This window comes from Thamnophis elegans, chromosome 2 (genome assembly GCF_009769535.1).
Source record: "Thamnophis elegans isolate rThaEle1 chromosome 2, rThaEle1.pri, whole genome shotgun sequence".
NCBI lineage: Eukaryota > Metazoa > Chordata > Lepidosauria > Squamata > Colubridae > Thamnophis > Thamnophis elegans.
In genome coordinates, this window is record NC_045542.1 from 91,567,623 (window position 1) to 91,591,966 (window position 24,344).

At 37.0% G+C, this 24,344-nt stretch overlaps 1 protein-coding gene across 1 annotated transcript; it reads right to left on the reverse strand.

The window, feature by feature from the left end:
• Nucleotides 1-3,445: 3,445 nt before the first annotated feature.
• On the reverse strand, nucleotides 3,446-21,910 carry DCTN4 (dynactin subunit 4). Its single transcript, XM_032210930.1, has 13 exons — nucleotides 21,705-21,910; nucleotides 17,791-17,861; nucleotides 16,766-16,944; nucleotides 16,377-16,420; nucleotides 15,046-15,153; nucleotides 11,974-12,047; nucleotides 11,434-11,546; nucleotides 11,197-11,306; nucleotides 9,578-9,651; nucleotides 8,667-8,721; nucleotides 7,015-7,122; nucleotides 6,622-6,719; nucleotides 3,446-4,774 (listed from the first exon to the last, which is right to left on the reverse strand). The coding sequence occupies exons 1-13, from the start codon at nucleotides 21,837-21,839 to the stop codon at nucleotides 4,561-4,563; spliced, it is 1,383 nt and encodes a 460-aa protein (XP_032066821.1). The 5' UTR covers nucleotides 21,840-21,910; the 3' UTR covers nucleotides 3,446-4,560.
• Between the last annotated feature and the right edge of the window lie 2,434 nt (nucleotides 21,911-24,344).

Below are 24,344 nucleotides of genomic sequence, written 5' to 3' on the forward strand. Positions count from 1 at the left end.
TGCCCGTTTCAGCAGTCCCATGGTCATGTGATCTAAATTCAGCCGTTTGACAAATGACTCATTTATGATGGTTGCAGTGTCCCCTGGTCATGTGATCACCTTTTGTAACCTGACAAGCAAAGTCAATGGGGAAGCCAGATTCATTTAACCATGTTATTAACTTAACAAGCACAGTGATTTACTTAATAATTGTGGCAACAAAGGTCGTCAAATTCACTTAAACATTTTGCATAGCAACAGAAATTTTGGGCTCAATTGTGGTTGTAAGTCAAGGACTATCTGTACTAGCAATTTTATCAGGGATCTATCTGAAATCACAATCAAATAAGACATCATGTTTGCCAGCATGAAGTACATCCTGGTAATAGCTCTATTTAGTACCACAAAAATGGGGATTCAAGACACAGATCCTTTTGATTTCATATTATTTTTATATAACATTCAAATAGTATCAGAAGACATTTAACTGCATGCAATAAAACATCACAATCACAAATTCAATATATTTTGGACAAACTTGTAATGCAGAAACATGGATTCAGATTAGATCCCACATTTTTGCCACTGCTGTTTTAAATCTGGGATACAAAGCATAGATCTGTTTGATTTTGCCAGATTTTTGCTCTCACTAGTACCCATCATAAAATCACAGCTGTCTGCACAATAAGCCATCATATGAAATACTTATCTCATTGCAAAACAAAAATGTGGATCCAAGGTATAGATCTGTGTAGATCAATATTTTTACTTGCGATCCAATTGAAACTGCATAAAACACAAAACACCAAACACCAACTTCTGTGTAAAAAACCTGTGACAGAAGTCCTAACGGATACTCTTGATTTATACACTCAGTCTTCCTGAACATTATAAAGCCATAGCCGTATTATTTTCAGTGAGAGAAGAATAATGTGTTGATATGGTGAAAAATCAAATGATCTCTATTATTTTTCTTTTAGAAAGCCTAATTAGTATATGGAAACTAATATATTCTATTACAAATCAATATGGTCTCAAACACACAGCCATAAAATTCAGATTTGGCAATTCAGGCAACATATTTCCACTCAGATTGCCTGCCTCCACTGCCCAGGTGCATGATGGTTTTCAGAAATATTTTGCAGATGCTATTTTCAGCAAATGTTTTCTTAGAATCAGACACTAGCTTTCAATGTTATTGCCTAGTATAATTCTTCAGTTAAAGAATGCTTTACAGTACTCCATTTTTACTTTAAAAAATTACAACTTGATTTATCCTCCAGCTCTAAGGTTGAACATTAAGGATTTTAAAATAGATGGCTCTTTTTAAATTTAGAACATAATTGGCAGACAAAATTTTCTGTTCATCTTGGATAAAACACAATCCAAAGCATTCTGAATTCTACTTTTGTTACCAGATCCATGCCAGGTATCTCAAGGTTTTTCATTGTACCATATGGGCAGATAGCAGGAAGAGAAATGATATAAAATTTAATAATCAAGAAGCTATTTTTGAAGTTTTTAAAAACCTATGATCTTGGGGGAATAAATATCAAATGCAAATGAACAATTTGGAGACTCTGGTAGTTAGTTATAGTCTTAAATATATGGTTTATATTGTAAATTACTCTATACAAGAACTCTAAATGTTTCTATAGCCCACAGCGAATATATGTAGAAGCTTATTTATCTACAGTGTTGTTTGTTATTGGTTGAATATTAGTTGGTTCTGAATTGGGAGCATTCCCAAGACTCTAATCTCTTCTAAAGATCTTTGCTAGGTCATCTGCACGGTCTAATTTTATCCCTCTAAAATACATTGTGTTATAGAGCCCCAATTCACAGCTAACTTGTGTTCGAAGTACATACACCCTAGTAGTTCTATAGCATCTTTCCTGCCTATTGCCAGTCTTACCCTTTTCATTGTGCATTTCAAGTGCATCTGGAATGGCACTTTAGTTTCAATTCTAATTTGCTAAAGGACAATTAACATTTCTACTTGCAAAAAGTCTTTTACAACAGACATCACCATAGAATAGATTTTCACAGAGAAAAGTAAATAATTTTACTTAAAATAGTGTTTGCTATTTGCTTTCTTATTGGTTAGATGAGTGGGATATACATAAGATGGATGAATGCTTTCAACTAATCTTACTCTAATCATCATGCCTATAAGCGCAATACATGTTTCACAAGTGACAGAAGCTAAATGATAGTAATGTAAATTAGATAACAGTTTCAATTAAGCTTTTTTATAGAAAAAGCATTGATCATATTCATATTTGAGAATGTTAAAAAAACTGGACAAGTTTCCTCTTTTTATGGAGTATAGGTAGTCCTCAACTCGCAACAGTTCATTTAGTGACTGTTCAAAGTTACAATGGCACTGAAAAAAGGGACTGATGACCATTCTTTACACTTACAGCCATTGTTGCAATCTCCCCATAGTCAGGAGATGAAAATTCAGATGCTTGGCAATTGGTTTATATTTATGATGGCTGCAGTGTCCAGGGGTCATGTGATCCCCTTTTGGCACCTTCTGACAAGCCAAGTCAACGGGGAATCCAGATTCACTTAACAACCTGGTTACTAAATTAACAACTACAGTAGTTCACTTTACAATTGTGGCAAGAAAGGTCATAAAATGGAGCAAAACTCTCTTAACAAATGTTTCACTTTGCAATAGAAATTTTGGGCTCAATTGTAGTCGTAAGTCAAGGACTACCTGTCATTCAAAATTTGGGACTTTTGCATGCCTTGTAAAAGATGTGCAAAAGTAATTTATTGGTCCAGTGTTACAAATCATGTTATGCTAGCATTGCCAAAAGAAATGTAGGCTACTGTAGTTATTTCTAATCATAGAAATATGACAGAAAATTCTTAAATATGATAAAGGAAAAATACATGAAAGCAGCTTTGTCTGCTTATTTATTTGAAATTAATTAAATTATACAATAAGGCAATACAATGATCCTAATACTGATAAAGGCAGAATGTCCCTTGAATGAGATATTTTTACAGATATGTGAAGTGAGATATGTACAAGTATTCCTATATTGTAAGAGGTTAAAAGGAGAAAAGACTTTTCAAGTATGCCCCAACTTTACAAGAAATCATAAATATACATTAGTTTGTTACAATATTAATTTATTAATTGGACTTTTAATTAGTGTGGGGAGTTAAATCATGGATTAATTGGAGTTAATATATAAATTTGAGAGCAGCAGATAGTAATATTGTACTACACATTGAATAAATACTGCCTAGATGTCCTAAATTCATGCTGCACAATGTATATAATCTACATCAAACTTTTTTTTACATCAATTGCACAAAGTTCAAAGCTGAAACTTTTATTTAAATAGTGCCAAACCAATTAAAACTACTTAAATAGACTTTCTAACAAATTAGAAATATATTTCCAGGGGTCTTCAGTACATCTTCCAATTATACATTGCTGTTCATCTTCTCCATTCCAATTTTGGAACTACATAATAAATATTCACACTGTAATGAGTGCCCATGGCCACCAGTCTGCAATCAGATATTTTCACCTTCCCATTACATACAATGTGTATGCAGTGTTACAATATTAAATTTCAAATCATTAAAATTCAAGACCCAAAACGTGGGAATTATACTTTATAATAATTTATTCACCTTCCTATTAACAAAACCTAATGAAATCTGTTCAGTAGGGGAATAAGATTTTACACCTTCAAAATTGCACAATAGTGATGGTACTTACTTTTCCAAGAGGTCTTAAAAGTTCAAATTTACATACTTAAAGTAATTAAAATCATAATATGCTATGTTTGGTCCGTATCCTGTTCCTAAAGGAATAATTTAACCAGAACACTAGTGCTTGTCCCAATTCAATTCTTGCTTCAATAAATGCAATACATCAGCAAATACAACTATACTAAATTGCATTTCCTTTAAATAAGCATTCTCCAGCCTAAGAAGTTAAATCTTCCAATGATATAGTATTGATTAATGTGCTAGTTTCTTAATTGTTTTCCTTTCAGGAATTGTCCATAACAAGACAACAAAATGCCACAAATGGTACATTAAAAAACTTAGCCGTAATATTTGAGATGACTGACAGATAGCGAAAGGACATGTCATGCTACTGTGCTGATTATTGCTTTACTGAAAAATCTAGTTGAAATAATTACTACTATCAGAAAAGTAGTAATCCAGTTATCAGAAAATGTACCAGAGAAGGAAAGAGATTTTGTCCAATACTAGCTTGGTTAAATTGGTGCAAGGAAAGCTAGTAAAAGGTTTTGCGAGGAACTAGTGTGTGACTTTTTTTAAGGAAGATAGAAGATAACTACGAACATGCACACTAAGCTTGACCTGTCAATTTGACTATACATGTGGTAGTGACAGAATCACTAATTCATGTAATGGATGTAAAGAGGAGGAGGCAATGGGGGGGGGAGTGTCTTTTTTCTGTTTCAACTCTACCTTTTTTGGCTGAAATTTCCCTTTCCAAGGCATCTCCGTAGAACCAGCATTTTATCAGAATGCATTTTCAAAACACCTATCATTTAGCAACCAATTAAGGCACAAACTTCAGGGAAGCAGAGGGCCCAGGCTGAGCTCCACGTGATGGGTGAGCCAAATAACTTCACAACTCTGATCACACTCCTCTGTGGCGCGGATTGGAGCAGCAAGATTTTTGAATTCATGTCTCATCTTAAAGCTTACAGTAACTTTTCCTTCTTCTTTCTGTGGAGTAACTCTGATGAATATCCCAACTTTGTTAGCCTTCCGGAAGGCTATGATGCTACAAAACAGGAATAATAACAACAACAAAACAACAATTTTTATTTTTATTATTATAATAAATATTATTATAACTATTGATGTTATATATTTTATTCATTAAACATAAAACTCAGTTGACGAGTTTCATGTTTATGAATAAAGTATATAATAATAATAATAGGACGCTGGCAGCAACCTGTATCAACCATTAGCACCAGTCAACGGAATTTGTGACTCATTTTTAAATGTTCAGTTGACCGAGTTCCATCTTTAATGAATAAGAGAGATAATAATATTAAATATTGAAATAGTCTGTTGTTCAAGTAAGGAACTGCCAATTCAATTTCCCGGATCTTGTAAACTTTCAATGCTGCTCCAGAGTCTCTCAATTCTCAGAAACAAATAATGTCATCTCCCCCATCTTTTCATCAGGAATACTAGAATTAATTACCATAAATGGAAGAAGAGCTAGATGCAGTCCATATACTACCGTGTTTCCCCGAAAATAAGACAGGGTCTTATTTTCTTTTTACCCACAAAATATGGCTTGGGCTTTATTATGAGGGGAGGGTTTATTGTTTTGGGGTTGCCGAGCGGTTGCCAGGGCACTTCCGCTGCTGCCGCCGTCATCCCAGCATGGCTTTTTCGGCGGCTTCCAAACCATAGAGCGTACACCCAGAGCGACCACTGAGGGAAAACTCAGTTTGGAAGCTGCCGAAAAAGCCATGTTGGGATGGCGGCGGCAGCAGCGGAAGTGCCCTGGCTCTGCAGGGAGAGCTGGGCCAGGGCATCGTGAGGCTGGGAGGCGCATGAGCGAGAGCGGAACAGCCGCTCACGCAACCCCCCTTTCCAGCCGTGCAGAGTACCATTCACTGGCATTTTGAAGGCGCCAAGCTGCGGGAGCCGGGCGCCAGCAAACAGGTGCTCACGAAGCTTGGCAATACCCCTAGGTCAGTGAATGGTGCTGTGTCCGGCTGGAAAGGGGGGTTGCCGGGTGGCTGCTCGTGAGCGTGGTCGCTTCATGGCTGTTGTGTTGCGCTACTGCGACAGTGCAACACAGCCATTCGCCCATGAGGCTGTGCCCAGCTCTTTGGGAGCCCGCTCGTAAGAGAGCAGCCGCCCGGCAACCCCCCTCTTCAGTTGGGCTCAGCACTGCTCACCAACCTAGCGGTATCCCGAAAACACCAAGCAACGCGATCACCTTTGCAACCAAATTTCATTTTTAATCTGTGCCAGTGTGTTACCAGTAAAAAATTACAATAAAGTTTATCTTATCTTTAGGATTACTGAACATAATACAGGTAGTTCTCGATTTATGACCATAATTGAGCCCAAAATTTCCATTAAATGAAATTGGGACTAAATAGTTACATTACTCAAGAAATGGCTACAAAACACATTTGGGGCTGGGTTAGAGAAAGGATTAATTTAGTCCATCGTCTTGCTTCCAACAGTAGCCACCCAAATGCCTTTGGGATGCTCACAAATAGGGCCTTAGCCTTAGTACTTGCTCCCTAGAAACGTCTATCAAAATACAACCTCCCAGGCAAGTAGTACCCAGTGGCAGTATCCAAACTAATGTCTAATGAAGGCTGCATCTGATGCTGATGTTTGCCAGAACTAAAGTCACTGCTACAGTAGGCTCATCTTTCCTGCTGAACATGTCAGAATATGTATCAGATGGATGTAGAAAATTCCATTTGCATTTTATTATTATATATTATTTAGCCTATTTAAAATCTACTGCTACTAGGAGAAAAAAATTTTTTTAATTTCCCCCTAGAAAAAGTTAAGATAGCATTGGTCAATTTTCAATAGTTGATAAATGCAAATCTACAGCCTATGAAAGCAGACAAACAAACTTACTCAGGGTCATCCTGGAAATCTTGAGATTCTGCCAAGTCATCATATTCTGCTGCTGCATCTTTGCCAGCCAAGATTAGTTCCTTGGAAGGAACCGCTACCTGAAGAGAGACATAGAAAAAAAGTTTCATAACAAATATGAAAACAACTATAATTGCTAATGAAATTTGAGCTACCATATCCAAAAGATCTTCTTACAAGATCTAATACCTATGCTAATCATGGGTATTAAAAGCTTCCTCTCCTTTTTTTAAAAATAACATTATTGTGTTAAGGCAAAAAACTATTCTGAACCTGAAAAACGACTATGCAAGATATTGACAATTAATATATTTTTAGCATAGTATCAGAGTATATACATTAGCTTATACACGTAAGATGATAAACGATACTTACCTTTGCAGTACTATTAATATCCTCAGAATCATTTTCCTCACATTCTTTTAAGGTCACATGGGTAAGGTTTTCCACTGGATTGGTTAGAGTTAAAAGAACTTGACTTTCCTATGAATGACAGAAGTATATAAGAGACAAAATATTCATGAAGGTTCTATATGGTTCTATATAACCATTTTTGCCTGTATGGCGCCCTTTTAGGAAGTGCTAACCTTCTAAATAGCAACATGAACAATTATTCCATTCATTTTTCTAAACTATAAATATCCAATTCATATTAGAATTAAGGAATATTATAAATTAGTTTGTAGTCAACTAAACCAAAATCAAACATAAAAATCTGAAATATCAAGCAGTCACCCTACAGCATAACAAAACTTTATGAGATTCACTGTTTCACCCTCACTCAGCTTATTACCCCAGGCAACCAGTACATACATTTCTCAACAAGACTTTTTCTTGATGGAAGGTGCTTCCTGAGTCATGGCTGGGAGCAAACAGCAGAAGTCTAATTGCCTCCCCACAAACTCTTTCCTCTTTGATAGAGAAAAAATATACCTTTTTTCCCCAGAGACCTCTGAGAGAAAGAAGCAAGAAATAGTGGGCTTGGGTTGGAGGAAGTCAAAATTCAGTTCTAACCTCAAATTTAAGACTGAAAGTTCCAGCAAGGATATGTAATAGAGGGAATCTTTTCAAGTCAAGGAATTATTACTTTAAGAAGCGTAAGTATATGCCTAGTTATCACATTAAAAATTTTGAGGGGGGTGTCTGGTTTTCATTTCCTGTCTCTGTTTATTGTTCTATCAGTCCTGTCTGATAGAAAGTGGCATCTCTTTCCCTTTTATATTAGTAGTATATTTAAAAAAAACACGTAAATTGCAGGGTTTTTTCCCCAGTGGGAGATTTCTATAAAGTGTTTATGATATTAGCAGCACTATTTAATCTCCTTGTCCACTGATTGTTTCATTTTCTTGTTTCTAATAAAGCAATTTTCCTTTGAAATTTCATGATTTAGCTTCCCAAAGGAAAGGAGGGGGGCTATTTTTCATAATTATACAACTGAATGCTACAAAGGCCAAAGAGTAGCATCTTTAAATTTCTTTTTCTCCCAATCTTTTCCCCTGTCTTTTACCAGACGCCAAAGAGTTTGCAAGATTAGTGAAAGGGCATCAAGCAAGGACTTCCAGGAAGTCTCACATGGTGATCATAATTAGCAAGCACTACCTTGATACTAGGAAAGTGCACCATGGCTTTTAAAACTAGAGGGCTTCTGGGAGAGAAGTTTGACACCTCAAAGTTTTCATCTTAAGGTTTGGTGTTCTCACTATACCTAGTCTTCCCTATGTGAAAGAAAAGGGGGAAATGCTTCAAGATTAACAATTTTCAAAATCACACATTAAACTTACAACATTTTGTCATGTATTCCTTATGAGCATCTTTTTCAATTGTTTCATCCTGATAGGCTTTTGAATCCAATTTAAAAACAGTGGACTGTGAAACCATGAGTTAGAGTCATGCCTGAATCAATGTTATTAAACATAACATGTTAGCTTTCCAGACCTCTGCCCTATTTTAAACAAAACAGCAGATGCAATCTTCATGAAGCTTTCAAGGTCCATCTCGAAAGAGGGTTAAAGTAAACAATTACTAACCTTCATATAGCGTAGTTTAGGAATAGACATGATTCTCACTTCTGGGATGTAGTTGCTATAAATACAAATAAAAAACACCAATAGGAAACATATGAATGGCATTGTCTCTAGACTTTTTGCTAAGTTTTATAATTTTAAATAATTCATTTTTCAATTATGTGGTTTTCAAATTATTCTCAATGCTGAAGCATTTTTTAAAACTGGCAAAATTTATGATTGGGAAACAGGTTTTTTAAGGAGATTATATTGTAATTTATAGCTTCCAGTTTGTTTTTTCATACAATACAGTAATTGAGCTTACTGTGAATTTCCTTTTTCTGTATTCACAGAAAGATGGACCTCACAGGAAAAAAAAATCATTTCTTGCAACTAGTAGACAGGATTAGAAGATATTTCCTACGCCATGAAGAAAATGCCCTCCCTACAGTAGAATGCACCAATTTCGGCTGAAAATCAGAAGTCTGGTAGCACTTTTCCAGACTTACACATTTTATGACTTATAAGCTAGCAAAATGATATAGCATTCAAATTAGGATGAGGAAAGAGAGGAGGAAACAGTTCATTTATGCAGGTTACATATTACATAGATTACAGTGTTAATTGTGATGTTAAAAACCATTGTGTTCCTTGAAAACTTTTGATGTATGTTAACATAACATCTAGCTAATTGCACTGCATTGTTTAATAAAACTGGAATTTTTAAAACTATATTTTCCACACATTTATTGTATCTATATTCATAAGAAAAGCTAAAATAGAAAGTCTATTACTAGCACACTATTTTTCTGCATGGTGGAACTTGGATTGTGAGACTCTTAATTTGCTAGAAGAAACCGTATACAGCAGATATAGATTTATCCCAAACATGAGAAAGTCTTTTGATTTCTTGCAGTAGTTTTCAAAATACTTACACAGCAGCCAATTGAATTTTGAATTTTATCGATGTGGGGTTGAACTCTGGTTTACTCAAATTGTGTTCGCATTTCTACAAACAAAAGAAAACAAATGAGAATAAGAAGTTTTCAAAGCTATGCTCAAGAATTACAAATATCATTGCAGAATCATTTTATTTTACTCAATTCACTAAACAGAATGTAAGGGCTGGACTGTATCCAAGAGTGACTGTTGACAGTAGAATGGAAACTGCTACTGGGATGGATTCCTCCTATCTCAAATCTGCTAGAGAACCCAGTGTTCTCCAGAATAGATATGAAGTGGTACGAGTACGGGGGGGGGGGGGGGAGAACCAAGGGCATTCATCCATATGAACATAAAGCATTTCCTTAACAATGGAAGTAGCCTATAAAAATGTTGAAAGATTTTATTCAGACATTAAAAAAGACAACTTTGTTTCCTAGAAAGAACCTGCCCTATTGTCAGTTCTAGTCCAAGAACGAAGTAAAAAAGTCAGTCAAACTTCAGTTCTTTATCTGCATAACATTGTACAGACAGAATCTTGCCAGATCAAACCTACGCTACTCCACCCTAATGGAGATACCCTGGCAAATTCTAGGGAGGAATTGCCTATTCTAAATATATCTTCCTCTTCTCACAATCCAGCTCCAAACTGTGCTTCATCTTCTCCCACCCTTGGAATACGGTCTCTCCTTCCTGGGAATTAGGGCATCTTGCAGAAACCTGACACCTTCTGTGTTATGGTAATCTTTCCCCTTATAGACACATTGCAACACAACTGTCAAAGTTTATTTAGTTCATTTAGGCTTGTGGCTAGCTGTGTTTCCTATCACAGCTAGCCACAAGCCTTTGACAAGATGATATGGGGAGATGGAAACATACCTTGAATATAAAGTGATAGAGATATAACCACCATGCAGAAAACCTACATTGCCTTCTGCACCACAAATTTATCCAACTTAACATTTAAACCTACATTCATTTTGACAATGAATTCTACAAATAATACTAATTTATATTCTAAATGTATCTTTTAGGATAAGATTCTTTACCTCTTTGGAGCTTAGTCTTTTATTAGTCTTTCTTTAGGTCGTTAGTGCTCATTTTTCAAATAAGAACTAAAGAACGAATTCAACTCAATATGCTTGTAGTTGAAATAAAACACTTAGTGTCTTCCTCATTCTATTTATTTAGCATGCATTGCCTGGAATTGTCAGTGTTCCATTTTACTCCTTACCACTATTATCAGTAGCCACTGGAATGAAAGTAAGATGAACTTGGTATCATGAAATATCAAGCTATATGTTATCACTTTTAGCAGTATAAATTTACAACTGGGTTTCATCACTGTAAAATGCATTTATGAAGGATACTGCCTCATTTTATGGACCCAGAGAAGCAATATTTTCCTATTGAATTTATTGTAATCTAAGAATTCTCAAAACATGCAATCCCATGCTGATTACATTCAAAATCAGCCAAGGGCCAAAGCTGAAAGAGTTATATGGAAGAAAATTACAATTCCAGGACAGGGAATTCAGGAATTTGTATATAATCTTTAATTTTGTCAAAAGTGACTATGATGGCAGTATAGTTTTTTATAATGACTACATACCCTGCATCGCAGTGAGCGTTTGATCAGAAGGTGCTTATGACGTGGGTAAAGTTGAGAAGCACAAATGGGCTGAAAATCTGGCTGCAGGAGGCGCTGCTTTAAGGTTGTCACTGTTCACAACATAGAAAGTTCAGAAAATTCAGAAATCTCAGTTCATGATTTTGAATAATGCGAACAAGCACCATTTGAATCAATCAGCTTGGGCAGAAACGTGATAAAGACAAGCTAAACTATTACCTTCTGTTAGATTGACTGGCCTTGTGTAATAATCCTCAGGTAAAGGTTCTACTTCTTCCACAGCCTGAGCTGGTTCAATTTTTATCTCCTTGTGGTCTTCCCCTTCTTTCAGCCTGAGGTAAAGGGAATTGCTTTTAAAAGAAGCCGTAAAAACCTAAGCAGTACTAAATTGCTGGTTCAAAAGAAGCAGTATAGAGCTGCTAGAGATCAATTCTTTACTTATGTTCAGATCCTCTTGCAGCACTTGGAATAGTAGTACCAAGTGGTAGCACTCAATTTACATTTTAACACTTAATTAATATAAATAATAGCAAATTTTAGAGGTAAGAACATGAGCTGTATTTTATTTTAATAAAATGACACTTTAGAAAAGATCACAGGTACAGCTTAGATGTCCACACACTGGTATTAAAAGTATAGCATTTAACTAATCAGCTAAAGAAGACCCAGAATTATCCTTGATTCTGAGACTATTTCCATTTTATATGATTGGGATTAAGCAACTTTATCAATCATTGATATGAAAGAACTAGTACTCACGAAAGTCCAGTAAGGGCGCTGATAGGGGCCCCAGGCCTCTGACGTTGAAGCCTGGTTCCAAGGCCATATTTGTCCTAAAAGAGATACAGATAATCCTTGATTTATGACTGGTTCCTTACCAAACCTTCAAAATAGTGCGACTGAAAAAAAAATCCTTGAAGTTATGATTGCCACACCATCCCCACAGTCACACATTTCAGGCGATTGGCAGTCGGCTTACATTTACAATCAGCTTGCAGAGTCTCACAATCATATTATCACATTATGCTACCTTTTTGCCATTTTTCAGCAAAAATATGTCCATTAGATGAAGTGGTTTGTTTTAACTACCACAGTGACTCATTCAATGACTGTCGTAAAAACAGTCATAAAAATGAGTCTGAGCACGTGGTGCCTCAACTTACTACCACAATTACTTGAAACCAAAATTCTGGTCACAACTGTGGTTGTGAGTCAAGGATTATCTGTCAATAACAAGAGGTGTATTGGCAAATGAAAACATACCATCTTGAGGTTTGAGGGCAGCTTAAAAACAAGTGAATCAATTACAAGAAAAGAAAATCTGGAAGTTTTCTCCCTCCAGAGAAAGTTTTGATAGTTTGATGAACAGAAATCAAACATACAAAAGCTAAAAAAAAATAAAGGCAGCAAGCCCCTCAATCACTGTTTATTCTACTTAAAAGTATTTTCATTTAGTGATTACATTTAAATTTTACTTGATCATTACATCTTCTAGCTCAGAACATAAATACTTATTTATTAAATGTATTTGCTACCTATCTCATATCCAGACACTGGGCAGCTTACAACATAAATAGTTTAAATTCTAGGAGTAATTTGGCCTACTTTTGTGGCCAAATACCCTCTACTGCAACAGACCTGAAGAAGATTTAGAGCTGAAAAATACATAATGACTATATTTCATGATATGAAATCACCCCATTATACCATACTTGAGTTAACAACAGTCAGCTGAGGTACTTGCAACAAATTGATTGACATTCTGTGTTGTGACAGAAGATATCAAAACTGAAGGTTGTCAATTTCTAAGGAAAAGTAGGTTGGATTCAAAAGTGTTCTTCTGAATACAGAAAATAATTGAAACAGTTCTTTTCCCATTAGTGCCAGACCAGTGCACTAAAAAAATGGAAAAAAAAATGAACTAAATACATGTACAAGAGGTCAGACAACTTTTCAGAGAAGTATGGTAACTGCTAGCACTGAAAGCAGAGTTTATATGGCAATGTTACTGAGTCAGGTGGTTTGAATTATTTTACTTATCTTCCTGTTGCTCCTAATAGTTCAGTCCGTGTTATCTTCATAGTAAGGATAGGTTTAGCTCCATACAAAGGGTATCAAACTGGCAGCCCGTGGGCCGGATGTATCACACGCAGCCCATGCCTATATCAGCTCCACGAATGGGAAAACTGTCATGAAATGTCACGTGATGGCAACGTGATACCGGGAATTTGACACCCATGCCATGTACTATTTTTTAAAATTGCTAAATATTTTGGGATATTATTTTGCCTCTCTAGCTCACCTATTATTTTGTAAACTTTTAGTGGGTGGCTTATTGTTTTAGTTTAAAGGAAAGAAAAATATATTTCATTTATCTACTTAACATATTAGATAACATATATATTAAAGTTTCTATACAGGATTGCTATTTAAAAGAATTTATGATTTTTAACAGGGAAATAAATATTTAAGTGACAAAATTGTAGACAGTGAGTAATGTATGTATAGGCTATCTATAGTTCAAGAGGACTAAAATGTGTCGAAGAATCATAGACAGTGGAATCCCAAAACATACTTGTCCAGGCAAAATCTATCCAACTGTTCTTAATAGCACTACAATTCATCAAAGATTGTGACCTCACAGAACATTTATAGGGACTTATACTGAACACTTTTGGTTTTATATAAAAAAAATTAAGGAATACACTGAGTTATATGACTACTAAACTCAAATGCATATTAATTCATTCAGATTGAATGTGAACTTTCCTATTATGAGCATGTTAGTCACCCAAATGCAATAAAGACAATTTGACTAGCTGAATCCAGCTAATGGAACCAACTAAAGGAACTTACCACTACATGTATAGTATGTTGCTGTGGAGAGCCCCAAATTAGCGGCAGGTAGCAACGGAGATAAAAAAAAATGCACCAATAAAGACAAAAGCAATGCACAGAGCAAGCAGGTTATATAGTGTTATCCAAAAGGCAGCAAGCATATGCAAAATTATTTAGCCAAGAAAAAAAATAAGCTTTTCATTTGACACTGAATGCATAGCTGAAAATTAAAAGAAAATGCATATTTAAATCTAAATATCTCAGACATTACATTTGTGCCGACTCTGAGTTAAATCACTCTATACAGAATAACAGTAATCAGCATTTGAAAATCTGAGGTATTGGGACCCATTTCCAAAGCTGAACCTTCACTGTAAAATACAAACCAAGTTACTTTATAATTTCAAAGTATGAATGCCTAACCCTACATTTATTTCAAGCACAGGTAGTCTTCAACGTATGATCACGTTTCAGCCCAAAATTTCTGTTGCTAAGCAAGACAGTTAAGTACATTTTGCCCCATTTTATGAACTTTCTTGCCACAGTTGTTAAGTGATTCACTGCAGTTGTTAAGTGAATCTGGCTTCCCCGTTGACTTTGCGTGTCAAAAGGTAGCAAAAGGGAATCACATGACTCCAGAACAGTGCGACTGTCATAAATATGAGTCAATTATCAAGCATCTGAATTTTGATCACAAGACCATGGGGTTGGTTCAATAGTCATAAGTGTGAACAATGGTCATAAGTCACGTTTTTCAGTGCTGTGGTAATGTCAAACAGTCACTAAATGAATTGTAAATTGAGAACTACCTGCAGATGATTAATAAAACATAAGCTATGAAAACTTCAGATAAGCTCCAATTATTATTTTTTAAATGTTCTTGCTTCAGTTTTAAAAATGCCAACTATAACAATTGTATCACTGTACTTTAGAATGTTACATCTGATTCTCACTGTGTGACCTCACAATTTCTGTGCTGTTTTCCTAGCTTACCGAAAAAGCCAGTGGCATGTATGGTCGACGTCGAACTAATTTTTTACGATCTCTTTCCATCTTCTCCTTCTGAGCCAACTGTTGATAATATTCCACTAGTTTATTAATCTATATAAAAAGAAACATTTTAAGCTATTCATGAGAAAGCACATTCTTTACAAGAATTTTTTTTTCCTGAATTCACACTGATTTTTTATTTTAAAAAAATAACCTTTCACTGCATTTACAAACCTTCACATAGTGGAGTTTAAGATTTACTCTCTCTCTCTTCCTAGCAACTCTTTCTAACCCTATTTATTTTATTTATAGAATATTTTATGTTTAATTTGTGCCACTATTCTACATAACTACAATTTACATTTTACAGCTTACTCATTTGAATGAATATTACTGTTCTTTTGTAGAGGCTAAACATGGAGAAATGGGACAAATCAATATATTCCTGATTTATCTCACTTTCACATTTCCTAGTAAATTAATTTATTCCCAAATAAGCCTGCAATGTTAAAACTATTCATGTGAAAATTCCAAATGTTAAAAAATGTTTCGAGATATATTCCAAAATATATTTTAACACTCTGGCATGTGGTAGTTTATATTTTTGTTCTTTTTAAACAACATCATGTTTTATTGAAACAATAGGATATGCATGTGCAAACACACAGACAATGCTTATGTAGACTAAGCTACACCCAGACCAATTTTATCTTCATTCTTGGGCTAACTACTGCTGTGTCTTTCCCTGAACAGGAATTAAGCTGATCTGGAGCAGGATTCTATCTATCAAGCTTTGTCACCTGTCTTAATTAATCTGTTAATTCCAAGGTCATCCAAATAGAGAAAGAGAAACTGAAAGAAAACTTTGAATTACAAATGTCTTTTACCTAAGTATTCAGTACTCAAAGGTCAAATCAGATTCATACCAGAGAAATCCAGAAATGATCTTTTGCTTTCCAAAACCTATTACACACATCAATGACTAGAAGCTATCTAGTTGTTTGTATGTAGGAAGACAATTGATCTGGGAAGAAAAACTGACCTGAGCAAAAGGTAAACCTCCTTCTTCTAAAAATTATATAGGGACTGTGATCTTCCCTATACAGATCATAGCTTTCCCTATTGCATTTACTGAGCTAATAAGATTAGAGCAGTGTCTCAAAGCAGGGCAGCTATGGAAAAATACATGGACTTGGATGATTTTTCCACCAACACAGTTTCATACCTAGGTCGACAATTATATTACACTGCTAAATTAGTTGGGGGAAGATTGTGAATAACACTTGAGACTTCTCTCAAACTTAAAGTACTAGATATGAGGTTTTTTTAGTTACCTTTTGTATATAAGGATTTTCGGGTTCCTGCCAACCTCCACTGGCTGCAATATAACAAAAAATAACATCAACAATTGAAAAGGGAATCATGAAATACATGTTCTAGTCAAAAATAAACTATATAGAAAGTAACTCTGCTAAATCCATCACTGGGCTAATACTGTATCTTTATTATTTAGAATGACATAATACTGTGTCCTTCATCACTGTATAATGTGAGTCAGAAAGCAGCTTGTGTTTCTAATCTAGTAACTGACTGTTGGTTAACATGACTGATATGTCAATCATGCAAACTAAAGACAGGTGTTCCCCTTTTGACTGATAACTGTGCAAAGCATGTAGTTTTTTTAAGCCATCCTAGTCCCATTTATTTTAGATATGGCACTCACCAACTGACTTATCTGCCATGCCAACATCTCTAGATGTCCAACGGCAAAATCCACAGGCAAGATAATAAGCTTTTTTCATTGTAGTCTTAGCTGGATCATCAGGCAATGGAGCAGGAATGCTTGTTGCTCGGGTAGAAAGGGTGTGCATACAGCAAGGACAATCAAAACAGTTGGCACACCTAAGCAAGAAGACACCAATTTTAGCTTTTTAACTGAATGGATTTGTTTGCATTTACCAACAGAGTGACAATGCTCAATATTATGTAAACCATATTTATTTCTTAAAATTGAAAGCTGTATATAAATTGGAACCAAGGCTCTTGACTTATAAATGTACATACAATTCCAAAACCGTTTTTAAAAATAAATATTTTAAAATACTTTTTGCTCAGAAAAATTCATTGAGGCAAGCAACAGGAAGCAAATTCATGTATCTAGTCCGTTATAAAAAAACAAAAATCCTGTCATGCGTATTCCTTCATTTTTTACAACAATCTGTTAAGATTCTATATGCTGTAAGTCCACAACTTACAACACTTCAGTTAATGACCTTTTGAAGTTTCAATAACACTGAAAAAATTATTTATGGCCATTTTTCACATGACCACTGCAGCATCACCATAGTCATGTGATCCAAATTCAGAAGCTTGGCAACCGACTCATATTTATGACAGTTGCAATGCCCAGGGTCATGTGATCACATTTTGTATCCTTTTGACAAGCAAAGTCAATGGGGAAGTCAGATTCACTTAACTGTATGGCAACCGTGTTACTAACTTAACAAATGCAGTGATTCACTTAACAACTGTGCAAGAAAGGTTGTAAAATGAGACAAAAGTCACTTAACAAATATCTCACTTAGCATCAAAAATTTTGGGTTTGATTATGGTCATAAATCAAGGACTACCTGTACTATTAAATTAAACATGAGTTTCAAATTAATAAGTATGTGGTCAAATATAAAGAGATTGCGCAAAATACAAAAAAGCTTTAGGAAAAGAAAGAGGGGGGGAATGTAGTCTTACCTATTTTTTTTCAGCTTAGCTTCAGCTGAAGGCATATTCTCCAAGCAGCTGGGACAATAGTGCGAATCCACCTACAGAATAGTTTTAAAGAATCGTCATTCTTCATCACTATACTTCAACTAATGGTGCATCTTATATTTGGAACAAAAAAGACATTTGGATTTTCAGGAGCTGGGACAGGATAATATCCAAAATACTGATTTATAAACCACAAAACTCTAATTTGATTATTGTTATTTCAGATGCTGCTCTCAAAGATCAGATGGGCATTTTAATTGTACAGGTAAGAGCCAATACCAGAAATACCTGTCTTTCCTGGCTAGTTTCAAATATACACTTTGATGTTTGTGGGGGAAAAATTGTCCCATTTTAAAATATTTAATATTTAATAATACAATAATACAATATTAAAATGTAACATCAAACGTCATGCTCAGGAGACATAAGATGATTCAGAAGAGCTGACAATTAAATGAAGGGAAAAGATTTTTCTCCAAAACTGCAAAATTTCTTTCTATTCTAGATATTATTATTGAGACAAAATTTAGTTCTGTACCAGAAAAACAGTCAGAATCTTTATTAAACTACAATCCCCAGAATTATTAATGACAATTAAAATTGGCATTATACCTGGGATGAAAAACAAACTTATAATTAGCAGTGATTCCATGAATTTTCTAGCAGAGATTTTTTTCATTCTCAACTATTAATATTTTGAACAGGAGATATCAAAAAACAAATTTGGAATTTGTCCTATCATGAACTAATTCTTAAAATTTATTTTCTATCTAACTGGGTTCCAATAGCTTGTCACCTTCTTTAATTACTCTTTAGGTTTTTTTTTCCAGAACTGAACAACTAAAAAATAAGTAATTCAAAAACTAATACTTCAGATTAGGACCATTTAATCATAATGACTAAGATATTTCTTGTTCCCTGCTTATAGACCAGGGGTGTCAAACCTGATCACATCGTAGGCCATATCATGACGTATCAGGATTGTTTTTGCCCTTGCGGAACCGTGGTAGGCGTGGCCTCTATGAGCTGCATCCAGCCCGCAGGCCGCATGTTTGACATCCCTGCTATAGACAGTTTTAAAATGGAAATTGGTTCGCATTCAAAGACATATACAGTAACAGAATAAGATTTAAAAAGTAAAATATTCCTCTTCATTCATATTCATACAGAACAAAACTGGGTCAATCAATCAAAATAGAGCTGGAGAACCTATACCATTTCAGACAAGTGACTGTCCAGTCTTTTCTTAAAAACTCCACTGATGAAGCACCCAGAGCTTCTGAAGGCAAGCTGTTCCACTGGTTAATTGTTCTCACTGTTAGGAAGTTTCCCCTTAGTTCCAGGTTACTTCTCTCCTTGATTAGTTTCAATGCATTGTTTCTTGTCCTGCCTACAGGTGCTTTGGTAAATAAGGTGAGCCCCCCTCCTCTTTATGGCAACCTCTCAAATGCTGGAGTACTGCTATCATGCCACCTCTAGTCCTTCTTTTCTCTAGACTAGCCAAACTCAAATCCTGCAACTGTTCTTCATATGTTTTAGTCTCCAGGCCTTTAATCATCTTAGTTCCTCTTCTTTGCACTTTTTCCAAAGTCTCAACATCTTTTTTGTAATGTGGTGACCAAAACTGGATTCAGTATTCAAGGTGTGGTCTTACTAAGGCTTTAGAACGGGACTAATACTTCACATGATTTTGATTCTATGCCTCTGTTTATACAACCAAGGATTGTATTAACTTTTGGGGCTGGTGCTGCACACAGCTGGCTCATATTTAAGTGATCATCCACTAGTAAATATTTATTTACTAGTAAATAAAAGCTAGTAATAAATACTTATTTATTAGTAAATAAAAGCTAGTAAACAGTAAAATAACTTCCAAAACAGTTATTTACAATCTTGAGACTGCAACCCAAACAATGTCAAAATTAAGTTCAGGAAGGAGAGTCTCATCTTCGTACACATCTAGAATGTTTGGAACATCAAAGTTCATTTACTATTTTGTGTTCAACCAATGGAAAACTTGTTTAAAATTTGGAACTCCCTATAAAATCTGAACAAATGTTACATGTTTTTATTGGTGCATTCACTTCTCTGCAGATCAAACGACTAATACTAAATTGTTATTGAATAAGGTTGTTTAATAAATAGATTTTCAGTATTACAAACTACAGTACTGAATTCCAAGTGCGCCCTAACTTGGCAAACTGGATAGCACACCTGGAATTCTGTGAAAATGTCATGGGAATTTCTCCAAAAAGATGGCTCACACAAAAATCAATGTACTAGTCTTTCAGGATATTCTATCACAGCGATGGCGAACCTTTTTTGGCTCACCGTGCCATAAGGGGGGGAGCGCAGAGGGGTCGTGTGCAGGCGTGCCGCACCCATAATGCAACGTGTGACACACACCCCCAGTGCGCATATACACATTAGAGGCACAACCCCCCATTTTTTTGCATGCTTTTTTTGCCCTGCCCAGGCTTCAGAGGCTTTATAGGAGCCTGGGGAGGACAAAAACAGCCTCCACCCCAGAGGCCCTCCGGAGGCTTCAGGGACCTTCCCTGAAGCCTCCAGAGGGCTTAAACTGACCCTACGAACAAGCCGGAAGTCCGTTCCCGAACTTCTAGTATGCCCATAGGGCCGGTTTTTTGCACCCTCCGGGGGGGGGGACTCTTTTAGCCCTCCCCAGGCTCCTATAAAGCCTCTGGAGCCTGGGGAGGGCAAAAAATGGCTTTAAAAAAGGCTGAACTCAACTGGCCAGCACGTGCATGCGTACTGGGCAGCTAACAGGGCAACGCCTCGCGTGCCTTGACAAATGGCTCCACCTGCCACCTGTGGCACATGTGCCATAGGTTCGCCATCCAGGCTCTATCATATCTGTGTATTTCTATCCTTTTCTACACACGTGGGCATACCTCATACTTCAGTCCTCAATCATTTTCATTTTTTAAAAAATGCCTCCAGAATATATCTGGGGACCAGGAGCGTTCTTCAGAATACTGTTTGTGTTTTGCAGCACCCTAATATCCCATTAAATAAAATATATCTAAAATTAAAATGAAGTGAGGCATTTTTTCTGCAGCAAATCACAAAACACGTCCCCAAGAACTTTGAAATTTACAGGTACCAAAATATGAATCAAGTCTGTAGTCCACTTGAAATTGCCCGTTGTGTTTTTTACAAATACAAGTTTCATATAGTTAGATGGGTTAACATTACGTGATTACCAACAGTACCACCTAGACTCCAACTGGACTGAGGCAGGCAGGCAGGCACCCATGACATAAATATATAAATATGAATATATGGGGGTGGGAGAATAAGGATGTGGCTTAAATTGTCTCAGTAACTAACTGGGAGGCATAGCATGTGATAATGTCTGAGGAGGGAGTGATAGCAATAGCAGTTAGACTTATATACCGCTTCATAGGGCTTTCAGCCCTCTCTAAGCGGTTTACAGAGTCAGCATATTGCCCCCAACAACAATCCGGGTCCTCATTTTACCCACCTCGGAAGGATGGAAGGCTGAGTCAACCTTGAGATGATGAGTGATGGCAATTTACACAGGAAAAGCAACAATTTCATGGGAAGAAATTCTATTTCAAATACATATGCTAAACGATTCCCCTCCACCCTTCCTATAAATATCTTCCTCTCTTCCCTACCCACAATTTATTCCCTTTCAGCCTAGCCAAGGCAGCACAAAGGGACACTGACAGAGGGCGGGGGGGGGGGGCACGCTCCCCAATCGAGGTTCTGTTCTCGAGCTCCAAACCAGAAAAACAGCCAATTGGATGAAGAGGGAAAGGAGCTAGGACTGCGAGTGGCAGCAGGGTTAGCCAATCCACCCCGCTGGCGTGCGATTAAACTCCCCAGCCTCTTCAACACGGCCAATTTACCTCATGCGAGACACACTCGAGAGAACGGAGCTCGCTGCAGTAGCGACAGAAATACAGCTGCGAAAGCGGCATGCGGATCTCCTTTTCGCCGCGCACCAGGTAGGAGACGCGGTCCGACTGAAGAAGGGAAGCCATCTTGGCAGAACAGAAACCGGCCCCCAAGCTCTCCGGCGCGCCACCGCACCCAACACGCCCCGATTTCCGCCACGTGATCCGGAAACATTCAGCCTCGTGCATAGGCCGCAGTAACTAGCGTGTCGTCATTTCCGCCAGTTCTCTGCAAGTGATATCGGACAGAGGGGCGTGAAATGGCATTGAGAATTACTTGTCAAATTTAAAATTAGCGCGTCCTATGGCAATTTGATACATTTATCTTCTCCAGTCTGTGTACATCTTAAACAAAAACCCATTTTCCGACTGATGGTTGTTGTAATCAATCAGAATAGAGCTGGAAGGGACTATGGAGGCGCTCTAATCCAGCCTCCTGCTCAAGCAAGAAACCCTACCAGGCAGTGGCCTATTGGCCAACGGGCCGCGTGAGTGGCTGGCCAGTGCGTGCGCGTACGCGGCCACCCGCGGTACCGCCGCGCGCGCCTCCGTTCTCGTGCGCGCGTGCGCGGCTAAAGCCACCTCTTCCCCCCCCCCCCTCGCGCCACTTCCTCCGGGCCGCCAACCTAGATAGGTTGGAGAACTCTGTCATATAGCATTTCAGATAGATGGCTCTCCAGTTTTTCTTCTTAAAAACCTTCCGTGACCCATTCCCCCGGGAGGCAAAGAAGGTTTTTTTTTTGGGGGGGGGATTGGATGAGTATTGCAGGTCTATCACTTGGAAAAGATTGGCATCATTATTGTTCTTGTTATTGTTATTATTATGTGATTAATCTTTGGTGAGATTCCCAGCCAATGTTCCCTCTAATTTTTTTTCAGTGTGAGCGGAAAAGTATAGTGTTTGAGCGGCACATTTTCATGCCTGAGCACCTGAATTTTTTTCACAGATGTCACCCAAGACAACAACGAAATCAGTGTTATTTGAAAGTCAAAGTTATATTTATTCAAGATACACGTTTAATTAAAAGTGTTATATATCAGTATCACTTATATTATTAAAATATTAAAATTATGTATAGTGTTTACGGTAATGTACACTGTTATTCACTGAAAGTCTATCTCATCTTAAAGTTTCTCATGTCTGTCTTTCTTTAACAACCATTCCGAGTACACTTTGTCAAGATCAATCTGCACCACTCAAGTCTGGTAAGATCGGATTCGCATCAGCATATCCAAGTGCTCAGTTTGCAGCCGATTGCGAGCTTTGGTCTTGATGGCATTCATCAAGCTGAAACCTCGCTCACAATCGGCGCTTGATGCTTGGAATGTTGCACAGATGTCCAGCAGACGTGACAGCAATCCAAACTGTTGCTCTCTTAGTACAAACTGAACTACTACATCAAATGAGTGCATTAATCCAGACTTGAATTTCTCTGACACCAGAAATCTGAAGTCACGATATTGTGACTGTACAGCTGATGTGATGCTGACTTCATCCAAATCGTCAAAGAAATGCTGGTATTTTCCAACCAGAGTTGCAATCTCAGTTTCCCCAAAATTAAAAGAATTCACATTCGACAGAGCAGCAGTTTCGAATATATTCCAATCTATCAGCTCATTGTCTGGAAAACGACTGTCAAGATGCAAGCGCAAACGTTCAATAAATCTGAGTATAGGAGCCGTGTCAATGTCTGGGTTGCTCTCCATATATTCGCGAGCTTCGTTATTCCAGTAAACCGTTTCACCTAAATACTGCAGGCGAAGCTTGGCTATTCTGGCCTTCACAAACTGAACGGCTTCTATTGGTGTCAGGTTGCTTCTTTGCAACAACTTGTTCAACTCGGCTAATTCGCTAACAACGTCATCAAACACAATCAATGCAGCACGAATCTGTGGATCCGTCAACTTTTTGTAACAATATTTACATACTGGGTCACTGTGTGATTCTGCTTGCTCTTACAGTACTCAAGCAAAACTGTAATGTTTTTCATTAGTGCTCGCAAGACAAAATGTCTGGAAAGCCATCGTACTTCATTCAACGGTCTGAAGGCTACCGCTTCACAGTCAAGAACTTCTGCTAGTTCTGCAAATGCCGTTTTCTTCACAGAAGAGCGGCAGAATAGAGTGTACACAGTGCGCAGTAAAGTCTCAATGTCTTTCATAAGTGAGACGTGCTTACATGCATCATCAATCCCCAGGTCTTCTCGATGTGCCACACAGTGCTGTTCAACCAAATGAGATACATCTTGGCGAAGCTGAGCATTCACACCATTATGCTTACCCAGCATCACAGACGCACCGTCCGATGTAAACATTACCATCTTTTGAAGATTGATGTTGTTTGTAGCATAGAACTCTTTTATGGTTGCTGTGATTGCTGTGCTGTCGCATGTTGACAACTGTAAAATTCCTGCAAACACGGTCTTATAAATTGCAGCATTAGACGGGCAGAATTTCGCATACAAAAACAACATTTTGGTGACTGATACATCGGTGCTTTCATCAGCAATAAAAGTATGACAACTGGCATTACATAGATCATGCATGACTTCTTTCTGAACAACTGCATTGATGCACTCCACAAACTCAAAG